The 15,679-nt window shown below is 39.9% G+C and overlaps 1 protein-coding gene across 3 annotated transcripts; it reads left to right on the plus strand.

Annotated features, from left to right (window-relative positions):
- Positions 1-116: 116 nt before the first annotated feature.
- On the plus strand, positions 117-14,806 carry LOC103131435 (WW domain binding protein 1-like). 3 transcript variants are annotated; one of them, XM_007543092.2, is made up of 4 exons: positions 117-412; positions 8,518-8,620; positions 9,876-10,037; positions 11,516-14,806. In XM_007543092.2, exons 1-4 carry the CDS (start codon positions 362-364, stop codon positions 12,322-12,324), a joined length of 1,125 nt encoding a protein of 374 aa, XP_007543154.1. In that variant the 5' UTR covers positions 117-361; the 3' UTR covers positions 12,325-14,806. The 3 variants fall into 3 exon arrangements, with proteins under 3 accessions (XP_007543154.1, XP_007543146.1, XP_007543158.1); XM_007543084.2 differs by lacking the exon at positions 117-412 and adding an exon at positions 419-669; XM_007543096.2 differs by lacking the exon at positions 117-412 and adding an exon at positions 4,042-4,723.
- Positions 14,807-15,679: the final 873 nt, after the last annotated feature.

Genomic DNA, 15,679 nt, shown 5'->3' on the forward strand with positions numbered 1-15,679 from the left:
AANAGGCCCAATTTCAAGGCCTTACTTTTTATAACAACTGAAGGCTACTTGACTATATAAAATGGCACAATGTGCCTAGAACACACATAATGCTGGCCCTTTAAGATTATGTCAAGTTTGGAACCAGGGTCAAATCTTTCATTTCCAGAAATTCTGAGGCCACCTTCCAAAGTGTTTATATATCCACTTTATGTTTTTCATTAATTCTTCCTGCAGGACACAGCAGTGTCAGAATGGCCTTGTTCGTTTACTGACGTGATGAGTTACATAGAAGATGTTTAGAGTTACCAAACACTAAGTTATTCAGTTTCAAACAATTCGTTCAGGATTTGCCCATCACTGGTGACCACGCCACACCCAAATGACCGGAGCAGTGTGTCTGTGTAACAGCGGTGTCAGGCAGCGGCGCACCGTAAGCAACCAGTTGCTCCGGCCCCGATTCTCGTTGTCATGTCCCAGAGGAGGCGGCGCATACGGCGGTCTCTGAGCGCAGTTCGAGCCGAGACATAAGTTGAAGACACAGTCAGGGGACGCTGTTTGTGAACAATAGAAGTTTACCTCCCGCGGCCGGTTCTTGGAGGAATGAGAGGCGTATGTTCGGCTCTAAAGATGGGGTTGTTTTTGCATGCTGTCGGCTCGGTCAGCCCCACGGAGTCCGCAGCAGAGGGGGTAAGGTTGGAAAACAAGGTTCTTAACCAGAACTGTTGGCTAAAACCCCAAACGGATCGGCACACTTCTTGTCCATAAGCTTACTACATCATATAAATACTGAGTCGTTTGTTTTAGCTGCTCGGTTTAGATACTAACTACAGAGAGTTGTTTGACCTGCATAAGCAGTGCTGCACGAACTGAGATGTTAGCATGCCTGCTAGCTGTTCCACGGCTAGCGAGGCTAAAGCTAGGAAGCTGTCGCGGCCTTTCTTGTTTTTATAGTTTGGGGGGGAGGAGGGGGCTGATATTTTAGACGAGCCAAGTTTTAGAAACAACAACTCTACAAGTGAGCAGAACACAGTTGGTGGTATTATTGGTGGAAAAATTGGGTGCCAACATCTGTTGCCGTTTACTTCCAAGCTGCATCATCTTTTAACAGCAGTCTGGTTGCATTTCTCTGTTTTTAAACGATTCCAGACTGATTCGCATTTTCTTTATGTTTGCAAAGTAGTTTGAGGTGTTTGTCTAAACAGTTTAATTTAAAAGAGCACCGTTAGAAAATTCAAATAACCACATAATGTTTGTTGGTTGAATATTTGGACAAAGTGTTTCAAAAGCCAACATTCTGGTGAAGCTTTGCCCTTAAATTTAGACTTGTGAAGAGCTGTGACGGCATAATCAAAACAGAGATTGTTGTGAAACCTGGAGATGTTTAATAGATTTTTTAGTTTTTTATTGATAATTTTAGTTTAATATTACTGTAACAGCCCCTTTATTCTACCAGTAGGTCATGTTTGTTTCAGCATTAAAGATCACAAGTGATTATCCTCCTTTAGAACACAAACATAATTTTGCCTGCATTTGTAATCAAACTCCTGAATTACATATTCCGTAATTGAGATTTAAAAAAAAAACTTTTAAATTGATAATTGTCTAGACCTTGCACTGGCTAATCAATTTGTTGATTAAATTATATTTTTGCCTGTTTTTTGGCTGTTTTAAACAGTTGTGAGACAGTGGCAAAACCTGAAATTGCTGCAACATAAGTTACTCAACAGGTTGTTGCTAAGTAACCAAAGAAAAAGTGAGTTAGTTGATGCCACCAACCTTTCCTCGCTGATCATAAGAGGGTGAGCATTGATCTCCACTGGCTTCTTTCATAATGCAAACCATTTTTCCTGCTGTTTTTCTGCCTGTTGTCTGTAATGACTGTTTTCAGCCATTGTTCATTTTAATAAAACACAATGGTCCTTCCAACAAAACCTACACAACATAATAGAGATTGTCCCAAGAATTTGTTAGACATAGAGTGCCGTTGTCACTTTGTGTACTCGGACACAAAGTAATTGTAATCAGACTTAAAAAAAAACAAAAAAAACATATTTTGAAGTATTTTTAATTATATGTATTTGGGGAATCAAATTTCCACAAAGTTTGATACCATTTTCTGAAATGAGAAGTTGAGGCTTTGGAAGTTTGAAGCAACGAGTTTCACCGTGTGGTTGACACCGTCATGCACAGTCGGTATGGAGTTACAGCACCGTCATTCAGACATGGCTACAACTTCCAGTTAATATGTAGTTTTAAAATCAAACGGTAGATGCAGACATAAACGATGTGAGAGGAAATTTAACATGCAACTTTCTTCCTGAGCATCTTGTCTAGATGTGTTTTTGGTTTCAAGTGAAGCTGCAAATCCATTGCATCATCTGAGCTTTCTCTTAGTGACCTTGACGATGATAATAAGGTCTCTTTCTTTCACAGCTAATCGGATTAAGAAATAATTGTACGGTGAGGGGCCCATGAGCATCGGCTGATTGCCTTATAGTCTTACATGAAAGTGGATCAGTTGTGGCTGTGAAGTCTGGCTTAACAAAGAGCTGCAGACACCTCTCTTCATACACAGTATCACATAGTCACAAAGACATCTTTTAGGTTCTCAGCGGCTTTTCATTTAGGTTGATGTTTCTGCTGCGAAGATTTTCAGGGATGGTAACCAAATCTGCGTCTTAATCTGTTTGTAAAGAATGAGAGAGGTGGACAGTTTGGGTACGCAGGAGAATCTGATCCGTACAGACTGTTCTCAGTGTTATTTTGTTCTTTTTTTTTTTTAAGTTGATCTTTTATATTTTTTGTCTGGATCTCGCGTAAAGGCAACACAAAGTTCTGTTTTTATGAAATCATGGCATTGATCAGCACTTCTTCAAGCTTTGTGAAAGATTCTCAAAGTCTTACTAAGAAAGTTTGCTCCTTTTTTAAAACTCTTTTTTTTTCTAAAGGCTCATCATAAAACAGGTTTCAAAAGCTCCCAAGCTGAAGTTTGACCTGGTGTTATTCAGCCAGTTTTTTAAGTGGACCATTTGTCACCTTTATTTTTTATTCTCATAGATGTTTATTTGACTTCATTTTGGAGACAATTTATGAAAATCATTAAAGATTACTAGGGAGGCACCAACCATAAGGTTGTGGTCACTTTTTTTTTAAGCTTGGCTCTTACATCACTGCTTTCTCTTAGTTATGAAACACTGTACTGACACAGAAAATGGCAAAGATGGAGTTTTCATTTTAAAAAACTTTTTATTTGATTGCCTGTAATGTAAAGGAGAAGTTTTATGAAACGAAAAATAATAGAAGTGTCGTAAGTGAAATTCAGTCTGTCTTTGGATCTGTTTTCTGTATGAAACTTCAACACATCTGCAGCATTGGGAAACGCTTAACTACAGCAAGACTAGTTAAACGACATTTAATATTCAATTTTAAGATAAACCTTTTGATACAAAAGAAACCATGTTTTTTGTTTAAAAGAAAACTTAACATGTAAATTTGACTTTTTATAACTTTATATCATGTTATAATGTTATTACCTCATGGAGTGTTGTTTTGATACTTCAGTCTCCCATGGCAACCATCTGAGGTGCCTAAACGCTCAAGCAAATCTCAAACAAGCGTAGAACATCCTTTTTTTTGTGAAATTCAGGAAGTAATTTCAAATATTGCCATTCCTGTCGACCTTTTCTAGTGCACTACTTTGAATTAAAAAAACTTTAATGGAAAGTTATTGATACAGAAAATCTCTGGGCCTTTTCACTTTGTAACAACTTCCACATTGAAGGGAGTTGTGACAGCAAATGATGTACCTTCAGGCAAGTCTTTGGTCAGCAAGAATCACGCTGAAAATGAAAAACTATCATTGGTCACCTGCAGTTTGATGCATTTCTCTAGTCCTCTTTGCTGGATTAAAAAAAAAAATCTTAGTTTTACAAATCTTTTTTTTTATTTGTGCTGCAAAGGTCAGGCAACAGAAGGTCTGCCTTTTTGGTCCAAAATAAAGAAGGAAATTACAAATTGTTTAAAAAAAAAATTGCACAGGATTTATTTGAATGCTTTTTTGCTAATTTTAATAGCATTTTTAAGTATTCAGATCGGCACTTTAAACCAAGAACCAACCAGATTCTTTTAGGCCAAACGAGGACAGTCTGAGACACATAGGATACCAACCAAGTCAGGAGAACAACAGATATTATTGCAACAGAGGAACAGAACGTCATGTGGTCTTTAAATCTTTTCACAGACTGGTCTGTTTTTTTTTTTGTTTGTTTTTTTTCAGTAGGCCGTGTTGATAAAGTCGAAACATCTGGTTTAAAACCAGGTTGCTGTTTCACAGTCAGCAGTTAGATTTTGTTCTCATCCAGTGCGTCTTGTACAAAATTTACTATTCCTCTTTTGTGCCTATGTCTGTCTGTCGTTTCTCTCTATGCGTCTTTCACTCGACGCACTCCTCTCACCACCTTATTGTCATGGAGCGGTGCAGCCAGGAGCCTGTTCTCAGCCGCTGCCTGGAAATTTCCGTAAAGCAATCCTTGTTGGCTGTTTGGGCTGCGTTGGAGTGGGGTGGGCGTGTGCGAGTGTTTCGGTGGGTAGAGTCGAAGAAGGCAGTGGTAGGTAAGCAGAGAGAGGGGGGTACGCTTAAGAGCTTTTTGACTTTTCCTCCGTGGGGAGAACGAGCCGTTAGGTGAAAGAGGGATTGTCTGGATCTGGAATCGTCATGCCTCTAAGTCAGCGACTTTCGATGGTAATCTATAGAAACTAAAACTTATCTTTATATTTAACCTTTGGTTACTAATGATTAAGATAAGTCTTGACAAAGTCCAAGAAGTTTTCCCAGAAAAGCCCATCAGCGCATATTGCTTTCTTTAATGATCTGTACGGCTTTTTTGGCATCCTCTCTTCTAACCCGTCTTGTTTTCTTTGACTTCCTAGCTTTTCACAGGTTTGATGGGTATCATTAACAGGTTCTGTTTGGTTAACTTTTGGCCAGGCTGCAAGTTCGCTGTGTTGACAGTGAAAACATACAGCAGGCTGATGGAGGGGAGACAAAAGTTTAGAAGATTTCTACTGAAAATGACCTTAAAATGGATCGCTCTTTGGTGTTTTAGGCTCACATTGTGTATTTGCATTGTGGGCAACATACTGAGGGCTCTTGTGCTGGCTGTGATATAACAGTTGATTTGCACTAGGAAAAATGTCGAGCAGTAAAACAGTTTTGATATTTTACCAAGACACAAAAGATTGCAATAACGTTAATGAAGGGTAAGCTTTTAAATTCAGTGATACATGTGGCCTATCAGGCAGTACGTGGTAGCATTGTTTTTTTTTGTTGTTTTTTTTTTGTTTTTTACAGAGTGAAATGTGAGTAAAGCTAATACATTTATTGGGTTCTAATCATTATTATTAACTCTAAATTCAAGGTTTGAGATGGAGATGTGCCTGTCAGAATTTTGTGGCTATTTTCTGAAGATTGACTTTAAGAAATATAACATGTCATCAACATTTGCCATCATAATTGGTCCAACTCTGTTTAATAGTTGCAGCATTCAGTAGTATCTCTAAATTTTTTGCTGATTTGCATCCTAATTTCCATCTCTACGTCTTACTATTTTCTCTCAGCCTTCTTCTGTTTCTTGTTTCACGCTCCTAAACTAACCATTTCAGAACCAAGTTCTGAAGCGTTGCATCAGTTTACTTGTCTTAGCAGGTATGTCATTTGAATTAATTATGAAAATAAATAACATGTTCCAATTTTCTGAATATTTTCTGAAGACTGTATAGATAGATGTCAAGGTTCACCCTAGAAAACTTGCTAACCCTGGTGGTTGGCCACCAGGGCAGTCATTCATTCACCGGCTTGTCGTGTTTTTGAGTTAAAAAATGTTTAATGTTGACAGGAAATTTGAAAATATCACTTGATAATTATGTGTTATTGAAAGAATGGAAGATTAATATCTGAACACCGACTATAAAGCCTTAAAAAATGCAAACATTTTAAAAAGACTTAATGTTTAAAAATAATCAATGTTCAACCTGGTGGGGGCGCAAGTAAAGCCTGGTGGGCCGCCAGGCTTATAATACACTGGGAGAAACCCCAGTGTATTATAAGAAGATCAGAAGCACAGAGATCAGATTGTGCTTCTGATCTCTGTGTGGGCTTTTTGGCTCTTATTAGTAATGACACATTATGTTCATTCATCAAACTGAAATAATGTCCAGAAACATTGAATCACATAAACCTCATTAGGCTGCTTGCTTACATTAAACAAGTAACCCAAAAACCATTACACTAAATTAGATGTTTAAAATGTACAGAATTGCTGTTGTTTTCAAAGTGTTGCCGTATGAAATGTATTAAAACTTTTATGCGTTCGTACTCTAGATTTAAATATTGACCCTGTTGGATGGACTTTCACTGCCTGTGGCAGCCACACCTCATTTTTGTGGCTTGAACACTCAAACTCATGAAAAGTGTTGGGGACAATGTGTTGATGGTAAACAGACTGTGGAGACTGGAGGCTAGTCATATATTGCCTCTGCAGTGTTAAACAGCAATATCCCAAATGCATGTTTTGCCCGTATGTGAAAGCAGGGGGTTTACGGCCCCAGGCTAGGTGTGAATTGTTGCATGGCTAAGTTCAAAATGTCCTGTGGAAGACGTCACGTTTGGGGAAAAGACAAATCTGAAAAGAACAAAACTGCAAAAGCACCAGAGGGCAGAAAAAAGCCAAAAACAACCTTTTTAATAATGAGACATTCACAACACTGATTTCTCAGAAATAACAATAGAATAGATATATATCCTATGTTGTTGCTAATCAGAAAATACGAGTAAATAACAGCTGTGATGGCATTTTTCCCATTGAACTAATGTCCTAGTAATACAGTTTATCCTTTAGTGTCATGCTGAATTTTTTTTCTTAAATATTTATATTTCAGATCAAGTGACTGAGGTGAATCATTGTGACCAGCATAATCAATACTTTTTCTGTCTCCCGTTAACCTGGCTTATGCAGCAGAAACTCACTAAGTACATCAGTAGTTTATGACTTGATGTTAGCAACACATTTACGTAAACAAGTCAAAGAAAACGACTAAAAGCTAAAAAAAATAAATAAATAAAATCACGTTACAAGTCATTACAGCTCTGGGGGGATGTGGGGGGTAAGAGACCATTTAAAATGATTAGTTTGTAAAATGAACCTTATTCTTTTATTCTACTGACAACATGTCTCTGAAATTCCAAGCAAACATTTTGTATTTATTTTCAGAAAATGGGAAACGGTCAAAATAACGAAAACATGCAGCGTTTTTAGACCTCGAATAATGCAAAGAAAACAAGAAACAACAACATTAATGTTTTAACTCAAGAAGAGTTCAGAAATCAGTATTTGGTGGAATAACCACCAGGGTTTCAGTGGGATTCAGTGCAGTGGTTTCTTAATTTTTCCAGAGCTGATTGTTACTTTTGTTATGCGTGAACTTGGAAAAATATGACTACATATTGGCGGTAATGGTAATTGATGACTAAACACAAGCAGCACTGTGGGTTTTTGCTCAAGGAAAACTTCTGCCAGTGTCTTTATTAGCACTTAAAAACAGAGCTGTGTTTTACCCCTAATGACTCAGGGGAGCAGAACCTTATTCTTGTCAGACTCCTTTCCCAACCTTTTCCTCCCATGAAAGGAATATCCGTTGAACACCTTGAGTGAATTTATTCCGATTTGTCCGCTTTTCCTTCGACTCGAGGATCAACAGATTAGATTTCTCTGGTCAAAGGTCTAGGTCAGTGCGACCGCACGTCCATCCCTTTCTGCTGGATGTAATATTTCAGGAATGTGAGGAGGGATTTTAATTACTCCTGGCGCAGGGATTTGCTTGGATTGGATGATTTAGTTTATGTTCAGGGTCTTTTATTACCACATTATTTATAAGAATACAGCAACATTCTGCAAAGCTCTTAAATAACCAAGAAGAAATAATTCCTGGTAGCCTTTTTTTTTTTTTTTTCTATGAACAAAAAGTTTGAGTTTGGTTATTTTCCATTTCTGTAAGGCTGGGTTGGTTCAAACATGTTTAAACATTTATGAATACCTTATTACTGGAAAGAGTGGAAAATTAAAATGTCAAGTAGTCCTCGCCTATTACAATACTGCGAGCACTGAAATTGCAATGACAATTTTAATTTTAGTGCAGTTTTAGTTTGCAAATAAGTTTTTTTCCCCCCTGAAGCATAAATCATCCATCCTTATACCTCAAATGTGCAAACTGTGTTAGTCTGTTAATAAATGTAGTTTCTCATTATTCAAACTGTTGCTGCAGTCTTCACCTCACCTGGTCTTTGTTTTCCTCCAAGCACATTGGAAGCAGCCATAACTGTCTGTAGACTTGAATACCAGAAAATGGAGAAATTTAAAGGAACCCTTATTGCGCCGCTGTTTCATTTTTACCCACGGCCTGAATTGATACGACTGGACAAGATGACTTATTTTACGCTAAAACATCCCTTCACAATGTTCTGCTGTCCTTGTGTTACAGAGCATGATCCACTGTGATGGCGTCAACAACCAGAGCTACTTCTGCGAGTACGGACACTGCTGCGGAGAATCCCAGTGCTGCAGTTACTACTATGAGCTCTGGTGTAAGTTTCCACCTTCTTCCTTTTCGTCTTTACGATCACATCAGATCCCTTTATTTCCAACTTCATTAAACTGCAGCTTGTATTGTTTGTGTTGTGTAATTAGTCACTATTTTCCCCTTTGGCCTAGTCTTAAAAGATCAAAATGACAGAAATACATTTATTTTTACAAATTTAGGTTTATAATCTATGGAAACCTCAGTGAAAACAGGAGACTGTTACATGGCCTGAAGTGTGAGGTTTTGTCTTTTAATAACACTAAGGTGTGCTTAATTGATGTCACTTTAAAACATTCATTCAGAAGTGAGTCAAAATACAGCAGAAAAGTCTTTTTTTTCTATTATTACAGAAATTGGGTAGCTAATAGTTCTATTTCTTAATAATTATAGATTAAACCCAATTTAAAGGATTTAATCTATAATTGGATATTTGTCCTTTTATGTTATTTGTCATTGATCATTTTTTGGTTTTTAAAGTACTGACAGAACGCACAAATCAATGCACCTTCTAACTTACAAAATGACTTTTTCCATTTCCACGGCCTCTTAGACGAAAGTTTTAAGCTGGACTTTTGGTTCTGAGATGAATTGTCCTTTGGATCTCAAACTAAATGTTCACGTTCCACTTTCTGCAAACAGAACAAATGTATCATGGATCAAAAAAGACTGTTTATTGTCGGATTATCTAATCTATAAATTTCTCTTGGTTTGTCGGTAAAAGTGCAGTATGAAATGTTACTAAAAAGCTTATGCAACAATTTGACGCCCATGCAGAGATTCATGTCCTCAGAGCCTGAATTTAATGTTTTCTGTGTGTTTTTGTTTGCGTCTGCCTTCTTGTTTGTTCGTCCTTGAAGTGAAATTCCTCACATTTTTCTGTGACGACACAACAGAGATCTGTTTATTTCCCACACATAGTAAACAAAGTTCTCTCCTGCTTCCTGCTGTAGTTTAAGCTTAAGTCTGGAGGTGCTAACAGGGCATTACTAAAAGCACATTAAAATGATTTTTCAGACAATTATGAATGTATATTTTTAGAGTTAAATTTAACCTGTGCCACCAAATTAAATTATTTCTTACATGCGAATGCTTTGAACCGTTATGTTAGGTTTTAGGTGAATTGCTTCTCTTAATGTATTATTTGGATGCGCAGAAGCATATTTTACTCGCTTCCTGTTTTATTTTTGAAATGAGAAGCAAAACAGCGAAATTAGGATTTCTAAAGCAAATGGTATTTGTTTTTTTCCATCCATTTTTAGGGTTTTGGTTGGTGTGGGCAATCATCTTTATTTTGTGCTTCTGCTGCATTTGCCACCATCGGCGCACAAAACACCGAATGCAGCAGCAACAGCGGCAGCACGAGATCAACCTCATCGCCTACCGGGAAGCACACAACTACCCCTCAGTTCCCTTTTACTTCCGTAAGTACACAAAGTCTTTGAATTTTGCATTGGTGAAACCTGCAGATACCCTGATGTGGATTAGTATAGAAATAGTTTGAAGCTTTTCGTATCTGTGTTAAACATGTTGGGGTGTAGCTTCACCTCTGACTTAAAAAAAAAAAGTTATTTTTTGCCTGTTGATATGTTTTCCTCATTTGTTTACCAGAAAATGACCAGAAAATGTCTTCTAAGTCAAAGTGGGAGCTTGGCTCAGATATAATGTTTGCACTGAGATCCATCCTGGGGGTCCTGCAGCATCAGGACCTTGACTTGTTTGCATGTCCCAGCCTTCAGAGAACGCCGAGAATTGCAAAACCTGCTCCGACCGTGTTTCAGCGCAGGAAAGAAAATCCAGAAATGACTCGATCACTTTACGCCTCCTGATGCTGTGGGAGGGCTGGAGTAATGATCTGGAAAGCTCTGTGAGGCCTTAAGGAGAAATGTTTAGTCAAGCTTAGCCAGATGTTTTTATGCTTTGTATAAAAGGATGAATAGCCATTTATTTCTCTCTCTGATATTGAGGCAGACGTTACCAGAATTATTTTTTTTGCAACAAACTTTTATTAGGCTGATGGTGCAACGTTCATCAACTGTAAATAGAAATACCAACACCGTAGAAATGTGAAGTCATCACACTTAATGTTCAGGAAGGAAAGGATGTGTTGATGCAAACCCCTAAAACTAAAGCACAAACTGAAGCTGCTTCGATGGCGCGAGTACCACAGTGAAATAACGCCAACGTGAGCTGAAAGGCCGCCCAGAAAGGAAGAAGCCATTACTTTGAAATCAACATGAAAGGCCAGATTAAAATTTGCAAATTCACTCAGGAACAACGCCTTAATGTTTGGACGGATGTCCTGTGGTCTGAATCTGAAATTGAATTGTTGACGATCTTCACAAAGTAGACGGCATTACAATGAAATAAGGTCATGTTGAAATGTTGAAGCAACATCTCAAGACATCAGGCAGAATGTCAAAGCTTCGGCCCAAACATTATTAATGTCAGATTAGTTTGCTTTAGGTAACAAAGACTCTCTGTTGGTGCGTGACTCGGCCCTGATCTGATTCGCATGGAAAAATTTTGACTCATTCTGAAAGGTGTGAGGGAGCGAGGCGACCTGCAAACTTGACCCAGTTATACCAGTTCTGTCAGGAGAAATGGGCCAGAATTTCCAGCATGCTTGTGTAAGAAGCTGGAGAAGGAAACCCGAAAGGTGTGACTCAAGTCGTAAAAGTTTGAAGGCAAACACTGAGGGAGTGGATGTAAGCTTCTGAATTAAGATCTGAATGTAAACAAACCAAAGATTGTCCAAAAACAAACTTTTGGTCTGATTTAATGTTGGTGATTGTTTTGCTCCTGTGTACAGCCTGTATGTGTTTTTTTTTTTTTTTTGAATTTCAATGTAAAAAATTTTTTTTGAATTTCAAAGCTGAATTTCCTCTATTTTTCTCTCTAGGGTTTTTACCAAACTATCTCCTTCCTGAATATGAAGAGGTGGTCAACCGACCTCCGACCCCTCCACCTCCTTACACAGCCCTAAACTTAAACTCCTCCTCGGTGGCTTCTGTTGCCATGGCTCCTGAGCAGCAGGCGGGACACTGTCCATCCACCCAGTCCTCTCCTGCGCCCCCGGTCTCTGACGGTCTCTGCAGTAGACCCTCAATAGAGGAAGCGCAGCCTCCTTCCTTTAGGCCGAAGCCCGACAACAAACCCCATCAAACGGCCCAAGACTCCAGCATTATTCTTCTGTCAGATGGGCTGAATGTGGAGATGCTCAGCAGCCAGGAGAAAAAAAGTGGAAGTGGGGATGACTCCTGCAAGGATCCCCTGCTCAAGGACCTGTCGCTGTCAGAGGGTTGTACTGAGGATAAAGAGCGCCTACCCAACGGGAGGAGGCGGCGATTCACCGGGGACTCTGGGATCGAGGTGTGTGTGTGCGGCACACGTGGGGGCGGCGGTTACGGTGGAGCTGGCGGGACGGGTCAGGAGCAGGAGAGCCTGCTGGGGCGTGGCGTGGACGGCGGTAACGAGGAGGAGGAGGAGGAAGAGGATGCCGGCGACTTCTGTGACAGTTGCGGCCATCGAGCCTCCCTGAGCTTAGAGGAGGAGCAGGCGCTGGGCGGGGCGGAGAGGAGGGCCGGGCGCGGGCCCCCGCTGACACCTCCGAATGCAGGCAGCGGCTCACTCGGTCCCCCCGCGTGCCTTCTCCTCCACACCATCAGCGAACAGGACGGCGCGGCCCACAGCCCGGATCCGCAGGGATGAAACGCTGTGAGGCATCAGCGGCACCTTCGGATTGTTTTACGAATGAGCCCATCTTAAAATAACCAGATGAGGGAGCAGCAAAATGACTCCGACGCACAGGCGGAGACACCTTGCTCTTCCCCGTACTAGTCCCAGTGGCCTTAACCAGCGTAACATGGGCTGCGTAGGGGGCAGTGTAAGCCCCTTCAGCAGCCTGCAGCAAGCAAAAGCTCTCCTCTCCGCAGTCATCCTTCTCCTTCAACCCAACGCACTGACTCGGCAACGGATTCAGTGGGAGGATGAGGACAGGAACTCTTCAGTTGCAGGAAATCTGCAGAGCTGCAGCACATTACATGGTGGTGTAACATGCACAGCGGGAAAAACCTCGAGTGAACTGGTGCATTCATAAGGATACCACAACGTCTACGGCAGGAGCAGACTGCACGGCGTCCCGGTAGTCGTGCTTCTAAAGTGCTTTTTCAGCAACTGTAAACCACTCTGCCTTCTGCTGGTGTTGCTCTATCAGCCTTACAAGCGATACGGTAGTTTGTCTGCGTTCAGAAAACAAAACAAAAAAAAATAGATAAAGCATGAACACTTCCAGTTTTGCACAGTTTCTCTAAGAGTGAAAATATTTTGCAAAGTAAAACAAACCCCAACATTTTAAGGCTGAAGTGTTCATTTAGTTTCGCATGGTTTGTGATTAGTTTCCATCGCAACATGTTTAAATGGAGAGGTGTGCGTGTGTGTGTGTGTGTGTGTGTGTGTGTGTGTGTGTGTGTGTTAGTTAGTAGTAAGAACATTTACTTGGAATGTGATCATTTCAGCCTAACTTAGCTGAATGTATGTAGTCGGTGCCTAACAGAACTCGGTGTGAAAGCTCGAGGAACAATAAGCTTTAGTGAAACTGACGAACCCTGAAGAAGCAGGTACTCAAATCAAGAATGTCGAGCTTCAGAGAGATTAAAACTGAAATGACAACAAGCAAACCTCAAGATGTCTTTTGTAAGTCACTTCAACAAGATTACCAACCCTCCCCAGCTGTTAAACGAAAAAAACAAATCCCTTGTTTGAAACACTGAGAGCTATTCTTAACATTTGGTGTTGCATCTTTGGAGCAACTTCCAGTCTGATGTCGTTAAATATGTCAGTAACATTACTGTTTAGAACTAAAATTATATCCTAGTCTGGGTTTTTTTTTCCTAAATGTTTTGCATTTGCACTGTTCAGTTAAAGAGATGAAATTGAAGAAAATTATCTGAACTTTTATGTATGTTAAAATAGGGCTGGATGAGCCAATTCAAACCTGGTTGTGTCGGTTTCTCCTTATATAAAATCCATTCAAAAGTATTCACACTCTTGAATTTATTTTTTCACTTTACAAAAATCTTCGGATTTAGGTCCGGGTTTTAGTTTCTTACTGGACAGAGGCATCCCCTCAGCATGATGCCGCCACCACCCAGTAGGTTTAATTTTGGTCTCCTCAGAGCCACTTCTGCTGCTGTACGCAGAACTTCTAGTGGTTGATTTTTATTTGTAAAACTTCACAATTATAAAATTCCAGTGAAATTCACACAAATTTCTGGTTGTGATGTGAAAAGTTCCAGGGTTGTTTCCGTAATTCCACAACAGTGACATTCCACACTTATCGTCCTCCAAGGCCCTATTACTGAAGATGTTGCTAATGTTTTGGTTAGCAAACACAGTTGTTTCACCAAGGATTCAGTTCATTATTTTTGTTCAACTGCCTGTTTCCATAGAGTCCACGATAAAATGCAACATGTTTTGTAAGACTTAAATTACAACTGCATGAAAACACAACGTTCAATCTCTGCGAAGCACAAACGTTTTGACAATTGGTCAAACAAATTTATTTTAGTATGAATATACTGTATATACTGAAAGCACCTTGCAGGAGGTCATTTTCCCCCACATTCTTCAGCGCGGGGTTACAGTGCAATGTGAAACCTTGTATTACCAGTAAGCTGATTGACCGTTATGCATCGCGACATGGACACACTTTTAAGTGCTTTACATATTAGCGTATTTTGTGAGCTGCAGATGAAGTATTGTGTACTTTTGTCTTATTAAAACGAGCTATTTTCATATCTGCCTGTTCATTTAAGTGTAATAGAGAGAAAATCCTAAAACCACTTTATATTTGCAAATTGTGTACAATCATCTGTAGCGGGTTGGAGAACCATATAGTTGCTTTATAATGTTTTATAAAAATATCTCTCGCTTTATTTTCATGGACAGATTTTACTATTAAGGCTAACATTGGGTTCTTTTAGAAAATCTCCCTGCATTGCGAGGTTGTGTGAAAGGTACGCTGGACTAACGATGAGTATTTGTTCAGAGATCAGGGCAGTGCTGCCAAAGATGCTTTTCTGACTTAAGAGTGTGTGTGTGTGTTTTGCACATATTCTGGGAATGTTCTGATCATAAGCCATTTATTTCAACAACTAAGATGAATGTATGTTCAATAAATATACTAAATTTACAAGCAGTGTTGTCTGGGTGACTTCCTGCCATCTTGGTTTGGCATCAGTGATGGAAGTTTAGTGTGGAGGAATGATGAATATAGAGAGACTAAAGCAAGTCTTTACCCCATCACTTACTGGTGAGGTGTCTTACAACTTTGTGAGATGTGAATAAAAGATGTATTAAATAGTTTTATAGGTTCTCTCTGGGTGTGATTGAGTGAGTGCGTGGCTTTTTGTCCTGTGTGCCGCTCCTTAAAGAGCCTCGTCTACTGAGGGACGGAGATGGGTACCGGCTCTGTACGATCCTCCAAGGGTGTGCAGGTACAATGAATGACTTGAGTGAATGGGGGAAATGTTTGTACAACCACTTTCAGAAACTACAGAAGAACCATTTTTGATCCCAAAAACGCTGAAATCAGAGCTTAGTGAGCCACCACACATAGGCCTATCAAGAACAATAGCTGCTCTTTGTGTTAAGCCACTTCTCAATGTCTGAAGTCTCTCCCCTTGACCAAGGAGGAAACTGGCTGCACTGTTGCTGTCACAAAGCCCTCTATTTAGATCAAAACAAACTGAATTTCATTTAGAAGCTGCGGTGCCAGAGGCTGGAGGAGGAATCCCCACAGAATCCATGTTATCTAAAGTCCAGTGTGACGCTTCCACAGCCAGTGATGACTGGAGGCGCCGTGTCGTCTGCTGCTGATGGTCCACTGTGTTTTCTGAAGTCCAAAGACAAGCACAGCCATCTACCAGGACGTTTTCATGGTTTCTTCTGCTGACAAGCTCATGGATATGCTGAGTCCAACTTCCACATGGACTTGGTACCTGCCCACACTAATGGCACCTGCTTTAATCAGTATGGTACCTTTGTTACTGACTGACAAGCCAAT

Source organism: Poecilia formosa, unplaced genomic scaffold (genome assembly GCF_000485575.1).
Source record: "Poecilia formosa unplaced genomic scaffold, Poecilia_formosa-5.1.2 Scaffold11, whole genome shotgun sequence".
Taxonomy (NCBI): domain Eukaryota; kingdom Metazoa; phylum Chordata; class Actinopteri; order Cyprinodontiformes; family Poeciliidae; genus Poecilia; species Poecilia formosa.

Coding starts and splice junctions, on each gene's coding strand:
- LOC103131435 (XM_007543084.2), top strand. CDS start 583: ATGAGAGGCGTATGTTCGGCTCTAAAGATGGGGTTGTTTTTGCATGCT. Junction 670..8,517: donor CGGAGTCCGCAGCAGAGGGG/GTAAGGTTGGAA, acceptor CTTGTGTTACAG/AGCATGATCCACTGTGATGG. Junction 8,621..9,875: donor TTACTACTATGAGCTCTGGT/GTAAGTTTCCAC, acceptor ATCCATTTTTAG/GGTTTTGGTTGGTGTGGGCA.